The sequence below is a fragment of the Triturus cristatus genome, chromosome 12, assembly GCF_964204655.1.
Source record: "Triturus cristatus chromosome 12, aTriCri1.1, whole genome shotgun sequence".
Taxonomy (NCBI): Eukaryota; Metazoa; Chordata; class Amphibia; order Caudata; family Salamandridae; genus Triturus; species Triturus cristatus.
In genome coordinates, this window is record NC_140595.1 from 35,915,175 (window position 1) to 35,938,617 (window position 23,443).

At 43.9% G+C, this 23,443-nt stretch overlaps 1 protein-coding gene across 9 annotated transcripts in view; it reads right to left on the reverse strand.

The window, feature by feature from the left end:
* Window positions 1-6,813: 6,813 nt before the first annotated feature.
* Window positions 6,814-23,443, reverse strand: part of PDE4C (phosphodiesterase 4C) — an 895,999-nt gene continuing 879,369 nt past the window's right edge. For all 9 annotated transcript variants that reach the window (XM_085638143.1, XM_085638146.1, XM_085638144.1 and 6 more), the window contains 3 exons: window positions 21,902-22,024; window positions 20,139-20,321; window positions 6,814-7,568 (listed from right to left, as the gene is read on the reverse strand). In XM_085638143.1, coding sequence (XP_085494269.1) covers window positions 6,945-7,568; window positions 20,139-20,321; window positions 21,902-22,024 — 930 coding nt within the window. In that variant the 3' untranslated portion in view covers window positions 6,814-6,944. The remainder of the gene's footprint in view (window positions 7,569-20,138; window positions 20,322-21,901; window positions 22,025-23,443) is intronic.

Sequence of the window (23,443 nt, forward strand, 5' to 3'; positions counted from 1 at the left end):
GAATAATGTCTGGGTCAAACATATCTCGATTTGTCTGCAAACTGACTAAAGGGGTCATTTAGGGTTTGGCAGGACAGGTTTCTGCCACAGGAATAGTTGGGACATGTTTCCGCCAATGGAGTACGAGCAGGCTCTGTCGGTGGAAACCTTTGACCGGGGGGTCCTTCTACCACTGAACCTCCGAGTCTCGGTAATGGGCGCCTCAACCTATCTAGGGCTGTCCAGTGGTCAGTGGATCTCCCTGCTTGGGATGTTAGTGGGGAAAATAAACACGCCTTTGTGTGCAGAAAAAAATCCCCATGTGCCAGGGTCATTGTTTTTAATTCTTGGTTAACGGAAGCAAACTCCAGCTTTATAAGTTTATTTCACTCAAAAAATTAAAAGTGAACCCAAAACACACATGGTGCCTGCTTCATATGCTACTGTGCCTTCAGTGTATCTACCACACCGGAATATAGAGATTCCAGTCACGGCTGGTGGGGGCCTGTAACTAGGACAGGCTGTCCTCCTGGGAAGGGAAGTCCAGGGCTGAAACTACACCCTCCTCCAGCAGGCTAGTAGGATGTTACAACTGTCCATCCTTTAGGAGGAGACCAGGGCTGAAACTACACCCTCCTCGGGCAGGTTTTTAAGGTGGCGTACACCACCCTCACCTTTTGGAGGAGGTCAGGTCTAAAACTACACCCTCCTCTGGTGGGATGGCGTAAACGATCAGCTCTTATGCACAGAGGCAGTAATAAGACTTGTACTACTCTCCCGTTGGAGAGGCTGTTCGATGGCTTACATTGCCCTCTCCTGTCGGGTGGCAGACAGTGGACTGGGTTACACTACTATCTACTCTGGGTGTCTCCATTTCGTTGTGTTCGGGGAGATGTCAGAGGGACAAATTCAACTCAATTTTCTAATTAACTTGAACTATTGAAAGAAATGTTTGAGTTGAATAATGAGGGATGGATGATGTTGTGCCGTTTGGCAACCGTTATCCTGCTACACTGCTTTGTGCGCTCTGTCACACATTGATGACATCACTGCACTGGTTGCAAGCTTCCCCATGACTGCCACAGTCTTCAATGCATCTTAAAAGAGGGGTGTCATTAAATGTAAAAGACATTTTAGCTTTGGGGTGACATACCTTCTGTGATGGTGCATTCCCACTTCGCACAGCACATTACACCCCACTCAAACAGGTTCCCGCCCAGGCTGCAGCACGGAAACAGCGCGCCTGATGTCTGCGAAGGACCTACAAAATGTCCTGGATCAAGGTAGGTTAGCTCCGCGTATCCTCCATGACCTAAGCACAGCCTTCCATATGGTTTCCTATCCATATCTTCTCTGGAGACTGGAAGAAGCCGACATCACAGGCAGCAAACTAAAATGGATATCACTGTTCCTAAGCAAAAGGGGCTTCCAAGACAGCCGAGGGCGTTTTCTCTCTACGAGCCATCAGTTAAAATGCGGACTGCCGCAGGGCTCCTCCCCACGCTCTTTAACCTGTATGCCCCACCCTCTTCAGCCTGTATGCCCCACCCTCTTTAACCTGTATGCCTCACCCTCTTTAGCCTGTATGCCCGCCCTTTATCTGACAGTATATGTTCTCTAGGCTTCACTAAGGTATCGTGTGCTGACGATATGCAGATTGTCTTCTCTCTCTCACCCAATGCTGGCTCCACATCTCAAAAACAAAACCTATGTCTCGAGCAGATCACTAACTGGATGGCAGGGAGCTGCCTTAAAGTGAAACGGTGACGAAACGGAGGTCCTGGTAGTCGGTAATAACCCATCACTATGGGACCACCTTACTGATCTCCGTCCCTAGGTGACCGCCCACCCACAAACCGGAAGGGAAGAGTCTGGGAGTCACATTGGATAGTCATCTTACCGTGGTCAGCTGCTTTGTCCTCCTCAGAGCACTGAGGAAGACTCTTGAACGGCTCCCCATGGACGCACGCTGAACAGTGGTTCAGGGCCTCATGCTATCTCACCTTGATTATGGCAACTCCCTTTACCTGGGCCGCCCACTTTCTGTCATCAACAAATTGCAAACTATCCAAAATGCCTCTGCTCGAAACCTACTGGGTATTCCTAAAACTCAATCAGCCCGCCCGCCGCTCACTGCGCTTCACTGGCAGCCAATAAACAAAAGGATCCAATTTGAGGCGCTCGCATCTCTCAGCGTGCAAAACACAAAGTAGGCCCGCGTATGTCACATGACCTTATCAACCACTCCCATGCCAACAGAGAACTCAGGTCAAACAACTTAGGTCTTCTCGCCGTTCTAAGAATCAACAGAGCCAGAGGCGGCGGCCGCTCGTTCGCCTACCTTGCTCCTAAACTATGGAACTCCTTACCAACCCGCCTCAGACTAAATGGCAATCTACTAAGCTTCAGAAAACAACTTGAAACCCATCTGTTCTCTTAAACGGTCTTACTCGAGCAAGGGCCATTAGCGCTGGGAAGCCCGTTTCGGGTAGCCATGCGCTCCAAAAACCCGTGAATAGAATTCTGAACATGCATCTCCCATACTTAAATTTGTGTGTTATGACTTCATTAAAGGCCTGCAGTTACCTCAACTCTGTAGAGCAGTTTTTTGACGGGTCCTGCCGGTCGTCTGAAAGACACGTCCTGTAAGGACCAAGGCAGGCCTCCAAAAGGCAGTTTACCACATACTAGTTTCTTATAAGGAAGCAGGACGTTGTAGAATGGCATGTTCCTTTATTTGCTGGTCTACTTACTATTTCCAAATTGCTATTGTAATGAACAGAGACACAAACTATCATGATGGAGGAAAAACAAATGCACAACTGCCAGGCAGAGGCAGATAAACACACCTTTTTTTGTAAACCATATTTGATCACCTACTGTCTGAAGTAATCCGACAGGCATGGCAGGGAGGAGTAGGGCGTGCACACAGCCCGAAGTGGACCAGAAGTTCTTTTTAAAAAAATTGTAATTGTATTTATATAGCGTTTACTGCCCCTGACGAGGCGTTGAAGTGCTTTACGGCGAGTAGCGTGCTACTATGGAATCCTAGGTTAGTTGTTAAATGAGCTGCCCTTACCAACAAGCTTAACCAAAAAAAGCAACCCTCCCCAACCCAGACAGCTGAACCAACGTGGGATATATTTAAATATTAAATATTAATAGAGCACGGAAGGACTTACGGGTTTGTGTCGCCTACTCTTTAGGTATGATAACTGCCACGGCAGGGACCAGTCTCCTGCCGATACATCAACGCAGCACTTTATTTAATGTCCCTTGTTTACGGTGGCAGCAGTATGGCCAAGCCCTTTTAGGAAGTGAACTGAATGGTAAACAACGTTTACCACAAAACTTTTTCCCCGCAGGGAATCACAACGTGGTCGTTGCAACGACCGCATTGTGATTCCGCATACCATTACTCCACAAGTCGGAACAACGACAAGCGGAGGGGGGGGGGGGGGGGGAAGGTGTTGGATTTAAAATCCAACACCTTCCCTAGTGTCCGCACAGACTGGAGTTGGAATAGTAAATTATACTATTCCAACATCCAGCGCCCCCCCCTCCGCAAGTCGTTGTTCCAACTTGCGGAGTAATGGTATGCGGAATCACAACGCGGTCGTTGTAACGACCGCGTTGTGATTCCCTGCGGGAAAAAGACGGCGGCATGACGACATACATTCGGACTGAATCGATGGCAACTGCTTCCTGCTTCATTGACCAATGGAAACACAGCTCTGGCACTGTATCAAACTTAATTCATGCAGCATTTTAAGGCCTATACAGATTTCGATCCTGGAATAGACAAGACTACAAGTCCCAGAGTTCAAGGAAAACCACCCTGGCAGGTCTGCCTTGCCCTAAGGGTCTTCAAGGCAGTGCAGGGTCAGAAGGGAAGCAAGGCTGGGCTACACCTGTTTACCTCCATAATGTTGCGTTTACCCCTTTTTCAGCTCCACAGCGTCAAATATGAGGCTGGAGTGAGGGTGGGTATAGGGTCAATCTTGTGATTTTATCAGTAGTCAAAGGCTGTGTGATGTCATTTCCTCTGCCCCTGGGATTTTGGTGAATTGATGTACATAATGACTGGTTATACCTTGCCGCCGCCCTGCATTCAATCTCTTTTTCCACAGTTTGCTTTCCTCGCTGGAGTGCTCCACCCCTCTGTCCGCCCTCGAAGCCCCAACCTTCCATTATTTCTGGCTTTTTTTACAGGAACTTTTCCTTTTTTTACCCCATGTTAGCATCTTGCTTCCAATCACCACCATTACTACAATGGGTGCAAACACCATTCCCTCTCCAACACACCTCACCCATTGCTCCCTCGACCAACTCCCCACCCTGAGGCAGAAGCATACATTTTAAAACTTCTCAGAGCAGGTGGTAAAAGTATGCATTAAACTCCAAGGAATTGGGAATTATTTTTTGGGACGTCCGGTAAATCTGGTCCCAAGCGGTAATTCCCCATTCCATTGAGCCCAACTTGTCATAGCACAGTCCTGGGGAGGATTTCCCACAATGAAAATTTTCTGCACTGCTTTACACAGGGGGCCACTGCACTGGAAGAAAATGTTTCACCAGTTTGACATAAAGCGTAAGGTGCTTGCTATTGGTCGAGAGTCAGGCCCATGTACTAATTGTTTATCTGGATATATCTCTATATAATTAAAATACGTCAAGGAGAACGCGACAAAAGGCTACGAGACACTGAAAGTAGTGCTTTAGAAATGTCCATACATAACTACATTAATGTATAAATAAGAAAGTATTTTATGATAGTCCTGCAAACGTAAATGAGATTAAATCCCCCACTTTTATTATTAAATTGGCCTTAGGCAAGAAGGATGAGGTTTTTATTAAAAACTCCCCATTTTTCTATGTTTTATGAATACATAACAATGGATAAAAGACCCGCAACTGAGCAGTTGTGTAAAAACCTCAAACTCCATGTGGTTATTTTGCACTTATTCAACAAAAAAATGAAGTCAGTCCCGAATTTATGTATCTGAAAGGAATTGATGAGTAAAGGAGGGTGAAAATGGGATCATCAACATAGCTCGCCATCCCCTAAACAAATAAAACTATTTCTTGCAAGCCTGGGAGAACAAATTCAGAGAAATTTAGGGTAAAAATAAAAATCTAGCAAATCTATGCAAAGCTTCTGTCTTCATAAGAGGCAGGGACACTGGAATTATGCAATTCTACGGGTGCAGCTTCTTTGTGATTTAATTATGGATTTTCCGCATTTGCCACATAATCCATCATCTGCTGCATAATCTGTTGATGGTAACAAAAAAGCTGTTTCCAGTTTAAATGGATCAAAAGTTACTAACAACGTTGCAAAGTGTTTGCATGCAGCGCAAGAAACTTCGCAAAGGTTAACAGGGGCCGTATTACAGATGACTGCGCCAGCGCAAATTGCCGCTGTGCGCCAGAGTATGCACCTTACGGCATTACAGAGGATCAGTCTGTAATGCCATTGTGATGTTGGCACAGACTTTGAACTCTGTGTTTATGTGCGTTTGCATCTGTGCGCATATTGTATTAGCACACAGACGCAACCGCACATAAACACAGACATACTCTGGCGCACAGCGACAATTATCACTGGCGCAGTCATCTGTAATACGGCCCCTGGTCGTCCTTTAGCTGTTTTTTTCTCTATTCAGTGGTTACACTGGTATTAATGACGTAAAATCTTTGTCCAAACAGTATTACCATGTGCACAAATGACAAAATAATGAAGCAATACTATCAAAAAATCTGCTCCACTATGCCGCATAATTTGCCTTTTCTGGCCACATAATTTAGCTAACTCTACTGCATAATTTGGTGCTCCCCTGTCGCATAATTCCATTGGCCCTGACTATAGGCTTAGAAAACAAGTATATTTCTCCCTCTCAAACCTAAGTGGTTTCTTCTTTTTCGTTCTTTGAAATATCATTTCATCCCAGAAACCACAGTGAAAATTTCTGGGAGGTTACAGAGTCACACAGCTTCATTTGCATAAGTCAAGGCGAAGGCGTCTGGGAGTCAAAGGAATGTTTGAGGTATGTAGAGACATGAAAAAAGGGCTTGAGTGAATGATAGAATGGTCAGAGTCATGTAGAGAAATGGAAGGAGGACTTGAGCGGATGATAGGTTGTTCAGAGTCATGTATAGAAATGAAAGATGGACGTAAGCGGATGATAGGATGTTCAGTCATGTATAGAAATGAAAGAAGGACTTGAGCGGATGATAGGCTGTTTAGAGTATGTATAGAAATGAAAGATGGACTTAAGCGGATGATAGGATGTTCAGTCATGTATAGAAATTAAAGAAGGACATGAGCGGTTGATAGGGGGTTCAGAGTCAGATGTGAACAATCTTGTTTACCAAGTACCCTGGCATGTGATAGTTACTACCCAGATATGGGATAGTGCCTGGAGACGTTCTGCCCTTAAGAGCCGGGGTTAGAAGGCGAGAGACTTAAGGCACAAATAAAGGTTCAAACCCAACACTGGTCAGGGACTGTTTTTACAGGGTAGAATAAGTTCTGCTGATGTCATCAAATGGATTCCTGTATAAAACTATATTCTGACATTTTGGAATAAACATTCACTTCTCAGTTGACACTGTTGTTTGCTCTGTGCTATAGAAATACTTTAAATAAAATAAATAATACATACAATTTTTTCCCATTTTGGGACGCTCTATTTAGATTCATTTCAGGGATTTTGTGTAATCCTGAATGAAAGCATTTTTTTGCAGAAAAAAATGGAAATAACAAAACAAATACGCAAATTAAAATAAAAAGACCCATATTAAATATTATACCACATTTCTTGGTGACAGTGGTGGTTTTAAATAGATACACTCCTTCTCTTTTTCTTTATTTGTGTTTTTTTTTTATAAAAGATTCTAAAGCAATCAGCCAAGTGCGTGGTTAAAAGTGACAAAGTCGTTGTGAGGTTTTGTTTCAATTGATGTTACGTTCCGAGTGGAAGAAATGTGACGTTGCCCTCCTGGTCGAGGCTGAGTGCCTTCTCCCCTGAGCTCTCCTTTCGGGGGAGGTCTGTCTGTACCCGGGAGGTACTTGTGTCCGTTTGCGATAGCGTCCTCTCAACAGATTTTCTGTTGGTAAAGTTTAAAGCTTGTTTTTGCTTCACCATCGATAGCTTAGGGGGGCTATTCTGCCCCTCGGCCACATAGTCCAGTAACGATTTCTGAGACACGCTCCGACACACCCCAATGGGCGAGAGCTGGTCAACTCCTTCGTCGCTGCCGTGGATCTCAGCCGATTCGGAGTCATCCGTGGCCAGTGTCTTGGAATCGCTCCCGCTAGTGTCCTCTTCCAGTGGGCTCTCGGTCTCTTCGTGCTCGGTGTCGGACTCGCCTTCCTCTTCCAGCGTGAGCTCGAACTGAAACTTGTCCCCACCGGAGGCCCTCTCTGGATCTTGATCCTCAGGGGGCGGCGATGGGCTCTGTTGGATCATGTTCTGGTACCATTCGCGATTATCTTCCAAAGTGTCCAAAATGTCCTGGGCATCGGGGTGCACCAGATCCGCCCACGTCTCCCACAGAGGGTGTACAATGTAGTCGATGAATCCAACCTGCAAAAAAGACAACAGAAGGTTGGTGGTTACACACAAGGTGATATTGTGATCGGGGTGGCGGAAGTGTCTACGGCTAAATATCTGAGACATCAAAGAACACATCTACTCATCCACACAAAGCTTGGGTGGCTCCTACACCTTCTCACAGCAGCGTTCTCCTTTCTTAGAACCCTCTTGTGGTCAACTTATGGATTTGTATCCATACATTGCAGATGAGAGATGTGGCTGAATCCTGGCTTAGAGACATGCACAATTGTGTGCTCCCTGTGCATCAAAATTACCATTGTACATCTGAAAGACATCTAATGCGATTCCTGCATATACCTGTAGTGCTTCACTATGGTCAGTCGTACCTTTTCTTTGTGCAGTCAATTTCCATATAAGCCAGGATTCCGTTTGATACCTGCATGCAGTTTTAGTGCTTGCTCATCACTCATTGCTGGGTTCATGGACACTCATGCGTGTGTTCTAAGAATCTCTCAGTAGGAAGCCGTGTCAGTACACGCATATGCATTGCTGAAGTCACTCTGAGTCCAACCCCCGTATGAAGAGACCCCAGTCTGCACCTTACATCAGTTATGAATCATTTCTACTTCTTTCATAAAACATCATGAATTCACTAGACAAAGACAAACACCTTTTTGTGTAGAACCTTTGCAGGCTCTACAGATAAAGGATCGCTGACCGCATAGTGCCACAACCTTGTGTGTGCATAGTCACACGCCTTGTCTGCCGGCTCTTTCCCACGTAAACAGTCCATCCAACTTTATATATGGCCAATATTTGTGGCGTAGAAGGACCACCATCAGATCTTATGTATGAACAATATCTGTGCATCCGCTGCAAAAAATCTCTTATTACTGACTGAGTAGACGGCAAACCCGCTGCATAGGAGTAATGTGTACCCATGATGCACAGTTACACTAGACTCTACCTTGGGAAGATGTTTGTCACAATATCGAGTAAAAATATAATTATGCCATAATGTCATATGCAGAATTTTGACTGCTGCGATACAGAGAAGGTAAGTATACACAGTTTAACATAAATAATTCCACATCTACCTACCTGATGATATGAATATTGTGAAGTGAAGTCTATATCGATAAGCATACATTTACTATTCTACATTCCACGCCTGATGTGATGCGGAATTAAGAATAGTAGATGTTGAATTAAGAATAGTAGATGTTGAATTAAAAGTAGTAGATGTTGAATTAAGAGTAGTAGATGTTGGATTAAGAATAGTAGATGTTGGATTAAGAATAGTAGGTGTTGAATTAAGAGTAGTAGATGTTGAATTAAGAGTAGTATATGTTGGATTAAGAATAGTAGATGGTGAATTAAGAATAGTAGATGATGAATTAAGAATAGTAACTGTACACATAACTACACAGACTTAACGTCATGATTTTGTGGCAGTCTAAATTCTGTATACAATATTTGTCGGGACGATATTTAAAACCCAATACTGTGGTCGAACACCGAGTGGCGTTGTGGAAACGTGTAATATTTTACTTAGCATAAACTACAGCCATTTTGACTGTGGTGTCCATTTCCTTTCCTTCGTAATTCTTTCGTACTCTGCTGTTTGCCTTTTCACTCTGCTTGTGTCATCTATTTTAGTTGACCTCTTTCACATGGCTCAGCAATGTACGTGCTGGGGGGTTTGTAGCTGCCAGTGCACCTGGTCTTAGATGTTATCTGTTGACTGTTTACTGCTGCCATAAGCATTCCTGCTCCCCCTCCCTATTTGCTGACCAAGTGGTTATTCGTCTGCCTTGGTTTGCTGATAGCTATTTCTAAACTTGTTCCTTCCATTTTTGTCCACATGCTTACATTGCAGAAAAGGAGTATAAAAGACGATGGTTTGTGAGTTCAGTGTACTACCTCCTACAGCACTTGAGAGTGTTGTGTGGACGTGGTGAGTGATTAATAAACTTGATTTATTTTACTTTAGCTCCAGTGCCGATCTCTATTTCGTTGGTCTTTGGACCCGTGGACAAGAGGGTGACCCTGCACCCGTGTGCTCCCTTTTGGGTACATTTCAACACATGGGGCCCCATCGGAGACACGGCCGTCCGAAGGAGTGGTCTTGATGGAGGATCGAAATATTACTGAGGATGCGCACTGCATGAGGAGACCTTTGTCTTTGCAGGCCGACGTGACTTTTCCGGTTTTCCCGATTTGACCCTCCAGGTGGTGGCCGGTCTCGACTGGGGTTTTCTTTGGTGTATTCTGAAGTGACCATTAGGTCGACCAGAGATTGGCAGGTGGGAGTTAGAAACTTCTGTTTGGTAAGGCCGCTGAAGCGGCACTCTTGATTTTTTTTGGTTTGGTCTTTGGTTTGGATTTGGTATAAAATCTTTGCAAAGACTGAAGGCAGATAATGTGGAGATTTTTCTCCTTTTGGAATATTTGTTTGGAGTAGTAATATTTTACATATATTTGAAAAAAAAAACATGCCTGTTCTCAGCACACTCCGTAAGTGGTGTTGCTGCTCTTGTGGTACCGAGAAAGCTTTGGAGCAAAGTCAGCCGGCTCCTGCAGAAGGGACCCCAAACAGGGAGATGTACATCAAATACGGTATTTCTCTCATAATGTATGATTCATTACGGAACAAATACACAAAGAAAGAGTCGGATTTACAATGGCCAGTGAATGGGTCATTTGATTCTAAAAAGGTTCAATATGTAGAACAGTGTTTATTTAAAAGAAAAAGTAGACAGGATATGTTTGATTGTGTACGTATGTGAGATAAAGAAGTGTGGGAGAGAGCGACGAGAGCGGAAGCCATAGCAGAGAAAGAGCAGCGAAAAACGATATATCAAAAATCGGTGGAATTAAAAGACAAAGAAATGAAGGAAAGAATAGAAAAGGAAGATAGAGAACGTCGATTAGAGGTAAATGGCCAGTACCCTATTGGACGCCCTATTTATCCGATACTTAATAAGCCTCGAGATGATTCTATTTTGTTAGATCGACCCCCACCCCATATAAATTCCCTACTCCAAGTGCCCCTGAGGATGAAGCTTCTGACGAGGAGCTTTCTTCCTCAGAGGATAAAGATAAGCAAGGTGGGTGGCAGACTCGCTCTACTTTGACTAAGGCAGAAAAAGATACCTTAAAAACCGCTGCTAGAGAGGAAGCTCGTCGGAATAACGGTGCATTGATCCTCGTAGCTATGGTTCAACAATGGAAAGATATAGAGCAATTTATTTTGTAGAAAAGTTCACTTGGGAGGTACTATATGGTTGGCGGCATATTTCTAATGAAACAGAGCCAGATGATATAAGTACTAATTATAAACAGTTAGAAGATGGGACTTTCCTTTTTTCGAACCTACCTGATATGATTAGACGAGTGGTCTAATTACGAAACGAAACATTGCGTTTACGAAAGGAGCAAGAATTAGCTAGGAAAAATAAAGTTGCAGAAGCAGTTCAATCTCAGGCAAACAAAGTAGGTGCTTCGGTAGATGTGAAAAAACCCAATAGTAGTGAAGTTGTTATGAAACCAATGCGTGAAGCTGCACTCCTGTATGTTCCTCTGAAGGGTGCGGGAACAAACTATGATAAAACTTCGGATGATGCAAAGGGATATTTTATGTATAATCAGGTTTATACTCCTTGGAGTAGAGCCGATGTTATGGCTCTTAAAACTGCTTTGCCTGATCCCCGAAGAAATCCTGCCACCTTTTATGAGGATGTGGAAGGAGCCATCAGCTCCTGCACTATGACCTTGCCAGATATTGATATGTTCTTTGGGCTTATTTTGCCCCCTGATATGTGGAGAACAATACGTAAAATAGATGACACTGTGGCATTTGGTGATACCTGGGAACATTCAGAAGAAGAAAAATGCGGAAAGAGCGCCTGCGTAGAAACCTCAGAAGGAGATATTAGATATTCCTAAAGCTATTGTGACTAAGTTGAAAACTCTCATATCCCTAAGAAGATAGATTGGACTACGTTAGCGTCCTGTAAACGGAAAAATAATGAGTCCGTTTCTGATTTCTTTTCAAGATTTGAGGAGACATTCCATGATTTTAGTGGCCAGTCATTGGCCGATGATATGGGTAAACATTTGTCTGTCGACAAATTTGTCACTAATATGTTACCGGAAATAGCTAGTCGCTTAAAGGCTAGCAAGAGTTCTTGGACCACGTCTTCCCCAGTTTCCCTTTTGACCATGGCCCAATATTATGAGCGACAGGAACAGGAAGCGAAAGGCAGGGAGGATAAGAAGGTTAAAGAATTAAAGACAAAAGTTATGTTGGCTCAAGTATATGGTCCACTGTTAGGGGAGGTGGAAGAGGCGGACGTGCAATGTATACACCTGGAGCTTCCTCTTCCTCGAGCAAATTTGTCTCCTGATCAGTGTGCCTATTGTAAAGAGACTGGGCATTGACGTTCTGAATGCCCTCGTTTGCAAGGTCAGCAGTACCAGCGAGGAAGGAGAAGTATGAGAGGACGCCCAGGGAATTCAGGAAACAGGGGAGGTACAGGAGCTAGTCCCAGGTTTGTGGCGGTTGAACAATGACCAAATTACTCTAATACTTTTAATAGATGAAATCAATACCAAATGTCTGATTATTCTGCTGATGCACTTGCATATTCCGATTACGCATAGAGATGCCTAGGATGGGGTAAGGGACCGGTTTAGGTGCCAGTAGATCAAATGGGTCCTTATGTTGATGCAAATGTCTTGGGATCTACTGATCGGTTTCTGGTTGACACAGGGGCTACCCATAGTGCTCTGTCTAAAAAATTGGTTCCTAGGGCTCCCCTGTCCGGCACAATGATAACATCGATAGGATTCGATGGAACACCTACACCTAGCCCGCTTTCTCAGCCACTTGAATTCGAACTTGACAAATTCACTGCAGCATGTCCATTTTTGCTTTCCCCTAAAACGCCAGACAACATTGTGGATATCGATATGCTTAAATATTTTCGTGCTACAATATGTTGTTCTCCGGAAGGTGTGCGTGTTATTTTAAATGACAATTATCCAATGGTTGAGACATCCTGTCTTATCAATGAAGATGCCGCTCTGGCGTCCCTACCTTGTACTTTGTGGGCTAGATCAGATACTGATGTAGGTCAAATGGTTATTCCACCTGTGCATATCCAAGTAAAGGGAGGTGTTTCATTGCCTCGTCTGCCCCAATACAAAATATCCAGAGAGGGTGAAGAAGCACTAGCAGGTATTCTTCCTATTTTGAAAAAAGACACTGACACTAGAATTTATAGATTCATTATTGATTTGCGGGAGGTCAATAAAATTGTAGTGCCCCGATACCTGGTAGTTTCTGATATCACAACCCTTTTCACTATGGTCCCTCCCTCTGCCACTACATTTTCGGTGATCGACTTAAAGAACGCGTTCTTCTCAATACCCATTCACCCAGACAGCCATTATCTTTTTGGATTTACGTTGGAAAAGAGATCATTCCGGTTCTGTAGAGCTCCACAGGGCTATACAGAAAGTACCAGTATTTACAGCCAGTCTTTGAAAAGACAACTTGATTCCTTTCCTGTACCAGAATGGGTGGAACTCATTCAGTATATCGATGACATTTTGTTAGCTGCTGACACTCCTGAGCAATGTGAAGAAGGTACATTGTTACTGTTATCGTTTCTTGCATCACATAATCACAAAGTCTCTAGAAAGAAATTGCAATATTGTAGACAGCAGATTACCTGTTTATGTTATGTTATATTTAATTTGTACAGCGCACGGCTACTCGAAAGTGTCCCACCAATCCAGACTAAAAAAGCAGTGTTTTTAGTTTTTTCTTAAACAAAAGAGGGTCCTGGGTAGCCCGAAGAGCCAAGGGCAAAAAGTTCCAGGCAAGGCCAGCTTTGCGCACAAAGGAGTTGCCCCAAGTCTTTGGCGATTAAACCTGGGGGTCTGAACCAACAGCTGAGCAGACAAACGCAGCTGTCTCCCTGGTGTGTAAAAGGCAAACCTCTTCTGCAGATAGATAGGTCCCAGGCCATAAAGGGCCCGATGGGCAATGGATAACATTTTGTATTTCAGACGGGATTCGACTGGGAGCCAATGCAAGGAGCGCAGGTGAGTGCGAACACTAAGCCTTGATCGCAAGCCCAGAAGAACCCTGGCCGCTGAGTTTTGAACAACTTGCAATTTCTTAACTAAAAAACCTGGGCTGGCATACTCCAAACGGAATAAAATGAGGGCACGGACCATAGTTTCTTTGGCACTAGCTGGCAAAAGAGGAAGAAACTTCCTCAAGGCAGGTACCAGCCAGCTTCTTCACCTGTGTCGAAAAATTCAGGTTTTCATCGAACCAGATGCCAAGGTTTTTTACGGCGCCTTTACTTGTAGTTGGTCGAGGAAAACCCGGTGGCCAAAGCGTATCTCTAAAATCAGACGAGAAGGAGCCACTGTCACCTACTGTCTAAGGAGGGACGTGCACTCACACCAGACTGCCTTCAGACCTTTTTAGATACTCCTGTGCCTCGTACTCAGAAGGATGTCTGTGCACTGATTGCCCTCACTTCTTTTTGTAGACAGTGAATCCCCAGTTTCTCGCACATTATTAAACCTTTGTCGCCCCTTTTGACTAAAGACACTCCGATGCCCCTCACATGGACTACTGAATGTCAGAATGCCTTCCAACAGTTACGCCAAGCTCTTTGTTTTGCACCAGTATTAGGAACTCCAGACTACACTAAGCCTTTCACACTCTACGTACACGAGAGGGAATGTTGTGCCCTCTCAGTCTTAACACAGATTCACGGTGATAAACAATGTCCTTGTGCATATTTCTCAGCTGTTCTTGTCCCAGTCGCTCGCGCGCTGCCTGGATGTTTTTGAGCGGTGGCAGTAATGGTTGTATTTATACGTCAGAGTGAGGGAATAGTTTTGTCACACAAACTGCTTGTGTTAGTACCCCATTCAGTTGATGCTTTACTAAATCAAATGAAAACACAGCATTTGACTAGTGCTAGTGCTCGTTTGACGGGATATGAATTGACACTTTTGGTCCCTCATATCACATTGAAAAGATGTTTGACACTTAACCCTGCTACACTACTGCCATTTCCAGTTACTCAGCCTCAGTCACAAGAGTTACATGATTGTATATTTCTCACTGAAGAGCGACAAAGGGTTGTGTTGACCTACAAGATAAACCTCTCTCTAGTGTTGATGGGGAGTTATGGGTTGATGGCTCATGTTTAAAATTACCCAATGGCACTACATCTGCTGCCTATGCTGTTACAACACTTCAGATAGTAGTTGAGACAGCTCGTATCCCACAGAAGTCGGCCCAAGCGGCCAAGCTGATTGCACTAACGAGCATGTGAGCTTAGTACAGACTTACTTGTCAATATTTTCAATGACAGCCAGTACGTATTCGGAGTGGCACACAATTTTGGCCACTTATGGAAAGAAAGGGGTTTCCTTACCTTACATGGGACACAGATAGTACATGGAGAATTAGTACATAATTTTCTTTCGGCCCTAACTTATCCTAAGAAAGTGGCAATTGTTAAGTGTAGTTAACACAAGAAAGTGACTGATAAAGTAGGAGCAGGTAACGCCTTTGCGGATCACACAGCCCATGAGATGGCAATGCAGCGAAGTACCACATCTATGTATGTGGTGAAGTCACAAGCTGAACGTTGGCATGATGCCAGGCAAGAGGTGCTGGACATGCAACAATCTGCCTCCGCTGACGAACTAGACCAATGGTCTAAGGAGGGAACACTGGATGATGAAGGCTGCTGGAGGAATAAAGACTAAATGGAAGCTACCCACGGCCTACTTATACCCCTTGATTCGCATGGCACATGGGCCGGCACATGTTGCTGCATCCTCAATGGCAAAACAACTCATGCAAGTTTGGGATCATCCCGATATTGCCGGCACTGCTAAAAAGATAGTCCAGTCTTGTCTGGTCTGTCGCCAGTATAATCCTGGAAAGGGAACGCAAACTCCAACAGGAGGGTTTGCGACACCAACTGCACCTTTTGAGGTCCTGCAAATGGACCACATTCAGTTTGAGCGCTGTAATAATCTAAAATATGTCCTAGTAGTGGTTTGTGCCTTCAGTAAATGGGTGGAGGCGTATGCTACGAAGGATAATACAGCTCTCACAACAGCACAAGTTCTCCTAAAGGAGTTCTTTCCTTGATTCGGCATTTGTCGGGTCCTATGGAGTGTCAACGGACCTCATTTCATTGGGCAAGTTGTAGAATATGTCATGAAAGGGTTGAGGATTAAGCAGAAATTTCAGGCCGCTTTTCACCCACAATCAGCAGGCCTGATGGAGCGTTACAACTCCACCCTGAAATTGAAATTGGCTAAAATACAGGCTTCCACGTCTTTGAAATGGCCTGATGCACTGCCCCTAGCCTTGCTTTCTATCAGATCAATACCACATACACGATCTGGCCTTACGCTGCATGAAACTGTCTTTGGAAGGCCCATGAATATTTGGGGGGGTCCCTAAGCCTAGCCCTATACATGATGTTCCCCACATATTGATGAGCGACTATCTGCCCCAGTTAACTGACAGCTTGTCTTCTATTTATCAGCAGGTGCGGAAAGCTTCCAGACAAGGGTGAGGGCCACGATCTGCGGCCTGGCGATTTCGTGCTGACGAAATCATTTCAATGGACAAGTTCCTTGTCACCTCGGTGGCGTGACCCAGAGCAGGTTCTCCTTGCTACCAGAACTGCAGTACGAGTGACCAACCGGAAGAACTGGGTCCATGCCAGCCATTGTCGAAAGGTTCCACACACCCTCGTGAGCCCTGCTGCATTGACAGATCACCGTGACATCCTGGTCACCGAGAAAGGATGAGCTGCATCACCTGAAGGGCCTGAGGAAGTCTTCCCGTACTACACGATCCCTGGTGCATCTAGATATTTGCTTCGATCCAGGAAGAAAGACATTTCATTGCAAAAAGAGACTGTTTGAGCCACTGTCCTGGGTGGTTAAAGACTGACTATAAAGGGGGATAGCCTTTTAGTGACTACTCATCTCAACGTTAGTGAAGATACCAACGCCCGCCCAGGACCTTAGGGCATCATCTGTTTTGTTGTTTGCCGACGAGATGAACATGCCTGAGGAGAAGAAATCGAATGCTGTAAAAATCTGTAGCAAATACACAATGTTCATCACTGGACTAACTTTGACTGCTGTTATCATTGCTGTAATAATGTGGGTTGTGGAGGAAGTAACTCCGGCTCGAAACTTACTGACTGCTACTATTCCTGTCCCCACCGAACATTATTATTTCACTCTTCCCTATCATGAAAAGAAGCACCAAATGTCATATCTCAATAACACTTTCCTACAAATGTTGCATCAAACTCATAATGCTAAGAAAACTACCAACTGCTGGGTATGTGGAATGATGCCAGCCCATCAGAAGAAAGGAGGAACGCCTTTCATTCCTCTGCCATTCTCGCATAATGGCTCCTGTAGAGCCTGGTTCGCACTGTTGTGGGCCTCTGAAATCAGTAATATTACTCTAGCTGATGTAGGAGGACTTAATGCAAAACTAAACAAGGTTTGTTACCTTGATGAGGAAAGGGACCCACAAGCCAAAGGAACTGTATGGGAAATGGAGGAGTATCGCAAAGGAGATTCCTCCACAAGCTATGTTTTCCCCAACACTCGAACGGCCAAGGGTAATGGGCCTCCTGTTATCGCTGTTACTAGAGGCCGAGCAAATCTTTGTGTGAGCAGTTTTGGCAGTATCCCAGTGGGAAAAAGTGACTGTACTACAGTATTGAATATCACTGGAATGAACAATAGCAGTTTTTTATCTTCACATAACACTTATTTCAATTGTGGAAGTATAGGTTACTACCATCTACCAATCAGATGGTCTGGAATATGCTATGTGTCCTTCTTGCTTCCTCCTGTGTTCTTAGCACCTGCATCTTATCATAAAGATCATAAATTGTTTAATGACATTTCCTTGAACCGATTCAAAAGAACTATAAATAATGATGAAGTGGATCAAACTGACACTGTATTACAACAATATGTTAACTTTAATTTGGGACTCTTTTTCTTTGTTGGTGCGGCTTTAAATAGCAGGAAAATACAACGCTTGACCCGAGTGGTAGAGGCTGTGAACAATCAAACAGCAATGGCTCTTGGAAATATTACAGAGGAACTCCAAATTATGAGAATTGTGACTTTACAAAATAGAATGGTGCTAGATGTAATTTTTGCTGATCATGGTGGAGCATGTCGCATTATCGGGAGTAGTTGCAGCGTGTTCATCCCTGACCACACCCCTTCTGTTTATGATGCAGTTTCTAAAATGCATAAAATAGCCACTGAGATACATCAAGAACATGGACTTGGACTGGATGGTTCTGGAACTTATTTTCTGTATGGGGTTTGAAAGTATTAATGACCTTATTCATAATTATTGTAATTATCTTCTCTTGTTGTTTATGTATTCAATGTGGGCCAATGCTCTGTTCCCTCTGTATTTTCACTTGTACTACTTGTTTACCATCTAAAACGAATGTCCAGAATGCAAATGCCTGTTTAGCAATGGAACGAGAAATTTGTGAAATGATGTCGGTTGATATTCATGATGTATATCATACCCCTTTTAAAAAATAAGAAAATGTCTTAGCTTATGCGAAAAGGGTCGTGTGTGGAAATGTGTAATATTTTACTTAGCATAAGCTACAGCCATTTTGACTGTGGTGTCCATTTAGGTTCCTTCGTAATTCTTTCGTACTCTGCTGTTTGCCTTTTTACTCTGGTTGTGTCATCTATTTTAGTTGACCTCTTTCACATGGCTCAGCAATGTACGTGCTGGGGGTTTGTAGCTGCCAGTGCACCTGGTCTTAGATGTTATCTGTTGACTGTTTACTGCTGCCATAAGCATTCCTGCTCCCCCTCCCTATTTGCTGACCAAGTGGTTATTGATCTGCCCTTGTTTGCTGATAGCTATTTCTAAACTTGTTCCTTCCATTTTTGTCCACATGCTTACATTGCAGAAAAAGAGTATGAAAGACGATGGTTTGTGAGTTCAGTGTACTACCTCCTACAGCACTTGAGAGTGTTGTGTGGATGTGGTCCCACTCATGAGTGATTAATAAACTTGATTTATTTTACTTCAGCTCCAGTGCCGATCTCTATTTTGTTGGTCTTCGGACCCTTGGACAAGAGGGTGACCCTGCACCAGTGTGTTCACTTTTGGGTACATTTCCACAGCATGACCAATGACATTTCCCTGGACCATTTCTGATCTACTCATTTTTCGAAAATGCGCACCTATCAATCACATGCATAAACTCCTATTATTCCAAACCTAAGTCTGACACCATTGTGATATTTATCTGCGTGTAGCTTTACCTGTCTCTATAACTTGATAGTATCTACCTGCTACATTTGAAAAGCTCCGTCAATTTCTGCTTGCGTATGGAGTTTGACCCCACTATCTGCAGCCTTACGTTGCATTGCATAGGAGAGGATGTGGCATAATGGCTAGAGCGGTCGACCTCAGGGCTGGGGAACTGGGTTCAAGTCTCGACAGGGATGCTCAACATCCCGTGCAAATCACTTAATCTCCTTGTGCCTAAAAAAATGAATGTGTGGGTCTGTAATGAAACTGGTGCTCATGCAAAGCGCTCTGATACCTTCGAGTCAAGTTCGCACTATATAACCGCCCCTCCAAAAAAAATGTTGGACGATTGGATGAAACGTTGTCAGTCAATCTCCAGGCATGAATTGTTTTTCTCCACACAAGGCGACCTGCAAACTTTATCCAGGTACAATCTGCGACAACTCACTTCTGTGTGGCATCTAACCATGCATGCTTAATTTGAAAGGTTGTCTAGGTACAGCAGTGTACACATTTGAAGCCTACATCTCGCAGTCTTATCAACGAAGTACGCATCCCATTTATAAAAAATCATGAAATGTTTACATGCATCTTGTGTCTAGGAGTCTAAAGGTCTTTTGTGAATTGGGTGTATAGCCCTTTGGTAAGGGGGCTAGATGTAGTAACAGTCTATACATTTAAAATGTATTGGCAATGCAGGATTACAACTACGTGTGGTGTAATTTTTCAAATTCGCAATTTAGAAAGGATTCCAGAACTCCTAGGAAAGTGCGTGAGTTCCAGATTCTTAGAAGTAGTTCCGCGTAATTTAAGGTGCATTTACAAAGAAAAAACTGCTTGCATAAGTTTGTGAGTACTAACTAACTTGCAAGTTTGTGGGCATTCACTTACTCTTACATATGTCCCTTGGGTAGAGATTTATGATGCTGGTGTAAAACTAAACAGAAGTAAATTGATTTTCGAGTGTAAATTCTTTCTTTTTAAACTACAAACCTGAATTTACGCTCGTAAATCATGCCATTCGCACATCTGAATTGAGGTTGAGTGCACATTACTTTTGTGAATTAAGCCCAAGGTGTATCTGCCGTTTTAGGCGGAAGTGTTCTCATCGTGAGGTCATGGCGCTGCATGACTTATTAGGTGCATTGCCTACCATGACGTGTTCTGCACTCTATTTGTCATTCATACTGAGGACAGGTCCCTCGACATACCTGTGACTTTTCCACCGAAGCGTTGTGCTTATCACACATGGGGCTGATCTCCATGCCCTTCTCCCGCTCGCAGTCTCCCTGGTGAAAGAACTCGACCATGATGCGATCCGTCCACTGTCGGTATAACTCTAAGGGCTTTGTGGGATTGCTGAGATCTGCACAGTGCACCATATTCTGCAACACCTGGGTTAAAACAGGAGACCGGGTGTCAAAGGTCAGAGGCATAGAAGAAAACTGCACTTGACAACACTGGATCAAACCATTAGAAGGGTTCATTCGGGTGTGTGAAGTGACCACTGCCCTTACAAGCTATTTATTCTATTGGTTGTTGTCGCACAACACTTTGCAAAGTGTGATCCTCTGCTTCCTCAAAAAACCGAGTGTGATATTCAACCAGAGTGGGGTTGGTCTCTTGGAAAGTTATGGCCGTATGATCGCTCATCAGTAATCCCTTCACACACCTCTGAAAAGTTAGTGTTTAATCCAGAGTGAAGGTGGCAAGCTAAAGGAGAGACGACAATTCAACACACTTGAACCTTCTAAACTGTGAGCATTGACAGTAATGTCAACGTTTTTTCATACATTTGCACCCATTTTCTAGCCTTGTGTCCAAATCTTCTGCCTGCACCTGCATTTTCGTCATATGGTCGAAATATCGAAGTTAAAAAAGAATCATTTAAAGAAGAAAATAGTGCATGATTGGAACAATGGGTGAAGCTGGGAAACTTTCGACAAAGGCCTCAAAACTGCTCATGCCACCCTATGACAGTATCGGTAGATGGACACAGTGCCAGCTGGTCTACCTAGTTGTTGCAGCCTGGTCTCAATTCTTTTGTTTTCTAAAAAAATAACCCCCCAATTTGCTCTTTTTTTTAATTGATAAAAATACCATGACATTGATAACCTCTGCAGTTTTCTCTCAGCTTGCAGACATCACTGTTTTTCCCTGGTCAGTACTAACATTTCATGCCTGGCAGTTGCGGACAGGAAAATATAATAGTTAGAAGGTTGATCCCAATTGGGGTGACCCCTTTGGGGCCATCACACCTGTGGTTAGGTATCAAAGAGGGCGTTTCAGTCAATGGAGCAGCCGTCGGCTCTGTCGTTCGAAACACTGTCCTTCCGTGGGCTCCAATGAGGTAGAGACACCTGGATGGATGGGACTTTCACCAATTTTTGGCAGCTGTCCTCTTACACCCAGCTCCATTTGACTATATTAAATACGCGATCATATATATCATATATCATATATCACAAAAGCGTGTTAATTTACCCTGCAGCTCGCTAGAGTAATCAGTTGAAGCGCTGCGAGGCCTCCGGGTAGTTACGCACTATATAAATATAATTTTTCATTTCATTTCATATATCACAGATATTATGGCTCCTTGGACACATGTGAGCAGAAATGGGACAGAAATGGGACAGTGACTGCAGTTCATAGTTAAGAACTAATGGTTAATAAGACTGAAATGCCTAATTGCCCGAGCAATAACTGGGGGGAGGAGCGCTGCTTCGATTTAAAGCAGAGGACAGGGTTACGTCATGGTGTGAGGGTGGTGGAAGAGACTATGATTCCTCTGTGGAGCTCACTTTTAACACCGGTTTGCCACCACTGCCCCAATTCAGGCTCTGTTGTTGTGACACTAACATTCACCCCTGTCCTACTGGTCTTTCAAGTGAAAATCTCTGATTATTCTCCCCCATTTCCTGCTCAACAGTTTAACAGCACTTTACAACACATACTCCGCGTCTTTCATATGCACCTGTATTCGATCGGAATAGTTATCGAGCAGCAGGACTCCTAAGCTTGTGACTTTCTTGGTTTCGACCATGGTCTTCAGATCTGCCAGCAGGTTCATGTGTTTGGACATGTCCGTCGCCAGCACCTACGGGGGAAGAACAAGGGGATCAGTACTATCGTAAACGATACGAAAACCAGGGTACATAAGGGATCACAGAAAGGGCCTCTGCTCTTCTGACCAATCAGGAAAAGGCACTTATCTGCGGCATCCTATCAAAGACATGGTGAGATCATCATCACTGAAGAAAGAGTGCCGTAGAGTAGCATAGAGTGGATTGGAGTGCCGAACAGTACAGTAGCGAAGAGTAGAGTGGCGTAGAGTAGAGTGGCGTACAGTTCAATGGTGTAGAGTAGAGTAGAGTGCCATAGAGTGGCGTTGCGTAAAGTAGAGTGGGGTAGAGTGGAGTGGCATAGTGTGAAGTGGTGTGGCATAGAGTAGAGTGGCACAGAATAGAGTGGGATACATTAGAATGGCATGGTGTAGTGTAGTGGCGTGGAGTGCTGTGGAGTATCAGAGTGGCATGGAGTGGCGTGGAGTGCCGTATAGTGGAGTACAGCAGTGTAGAGTGCCATGGATTGGATTGGCACAGAGTAGAGTGGAGTGGCGTACAGTGATGTTACGTAGGGTGGCTGAGTGGGGTGGTGCATAGTGATGTGGAGTGGCATAGAGTGGAGAGGAATGGTATGAAATAGAGTGGCGTAGAAAGAAGTGGTATAGAGCAGAGAGTTGTATAATTGTATTGTGTAGAGGGGAGTTGCATAGAGTGCCGTAGAATGGCCTAGTGTGGAGTGGATTAGCTTGAGTGGCATTTGAAAACAGAATAAAATGGAGAAAACATGAGAACCCAAAACAGAAGTGTCCTGAAATGTGTATCTCAAACACAGTGCGATCAGCAGACGGACTCTAATTAAGTTGGTTCATGCTCCACAGAAAGAAAAGGAAGTGACACTTGACATGAACAGGCCAATTAGAAGGCAGCAAAGAAGAGTGACAAATAAGCCAACGAATGGTAAGCAATGGGTGGTCCCCAAGCCCTTTATTATGAATAATAGGCCTCGCAAGCGGGAGTGCATGCAGCATATGCGCTTTTGCACGCAAGACCTACAAATTACTCTGTAAATAGTTCTCATCTGGAAACTGCAATGAAATGTATCTCATATGGGTACCTTGGAAGTCTAAACCATAGTTGGATACCTCAGTCCGCACTTTTTAACAAAGTTCATTTTCTCATAGGTAACTATCTTCACCAGAATTGAATGTATAATAATCAATAGTCAATACATTAGGAGAATACTCTCTTAATGAATGATCAAGTGTGCCCTTTTTCAATGCCATTGTACGCTGGAGACATTATTTTATTTTCATCATGGAAGGCTCTTCCTGTTACATGATCCAAGTCTGAGCAGCATGTTGACTCCTGGATTTTTTTTTAATCTCAACTATGAGAAGAAATGTGACTTTCCCAAAATCTCATGATAACTGATCAAATTCACTCAACCAATC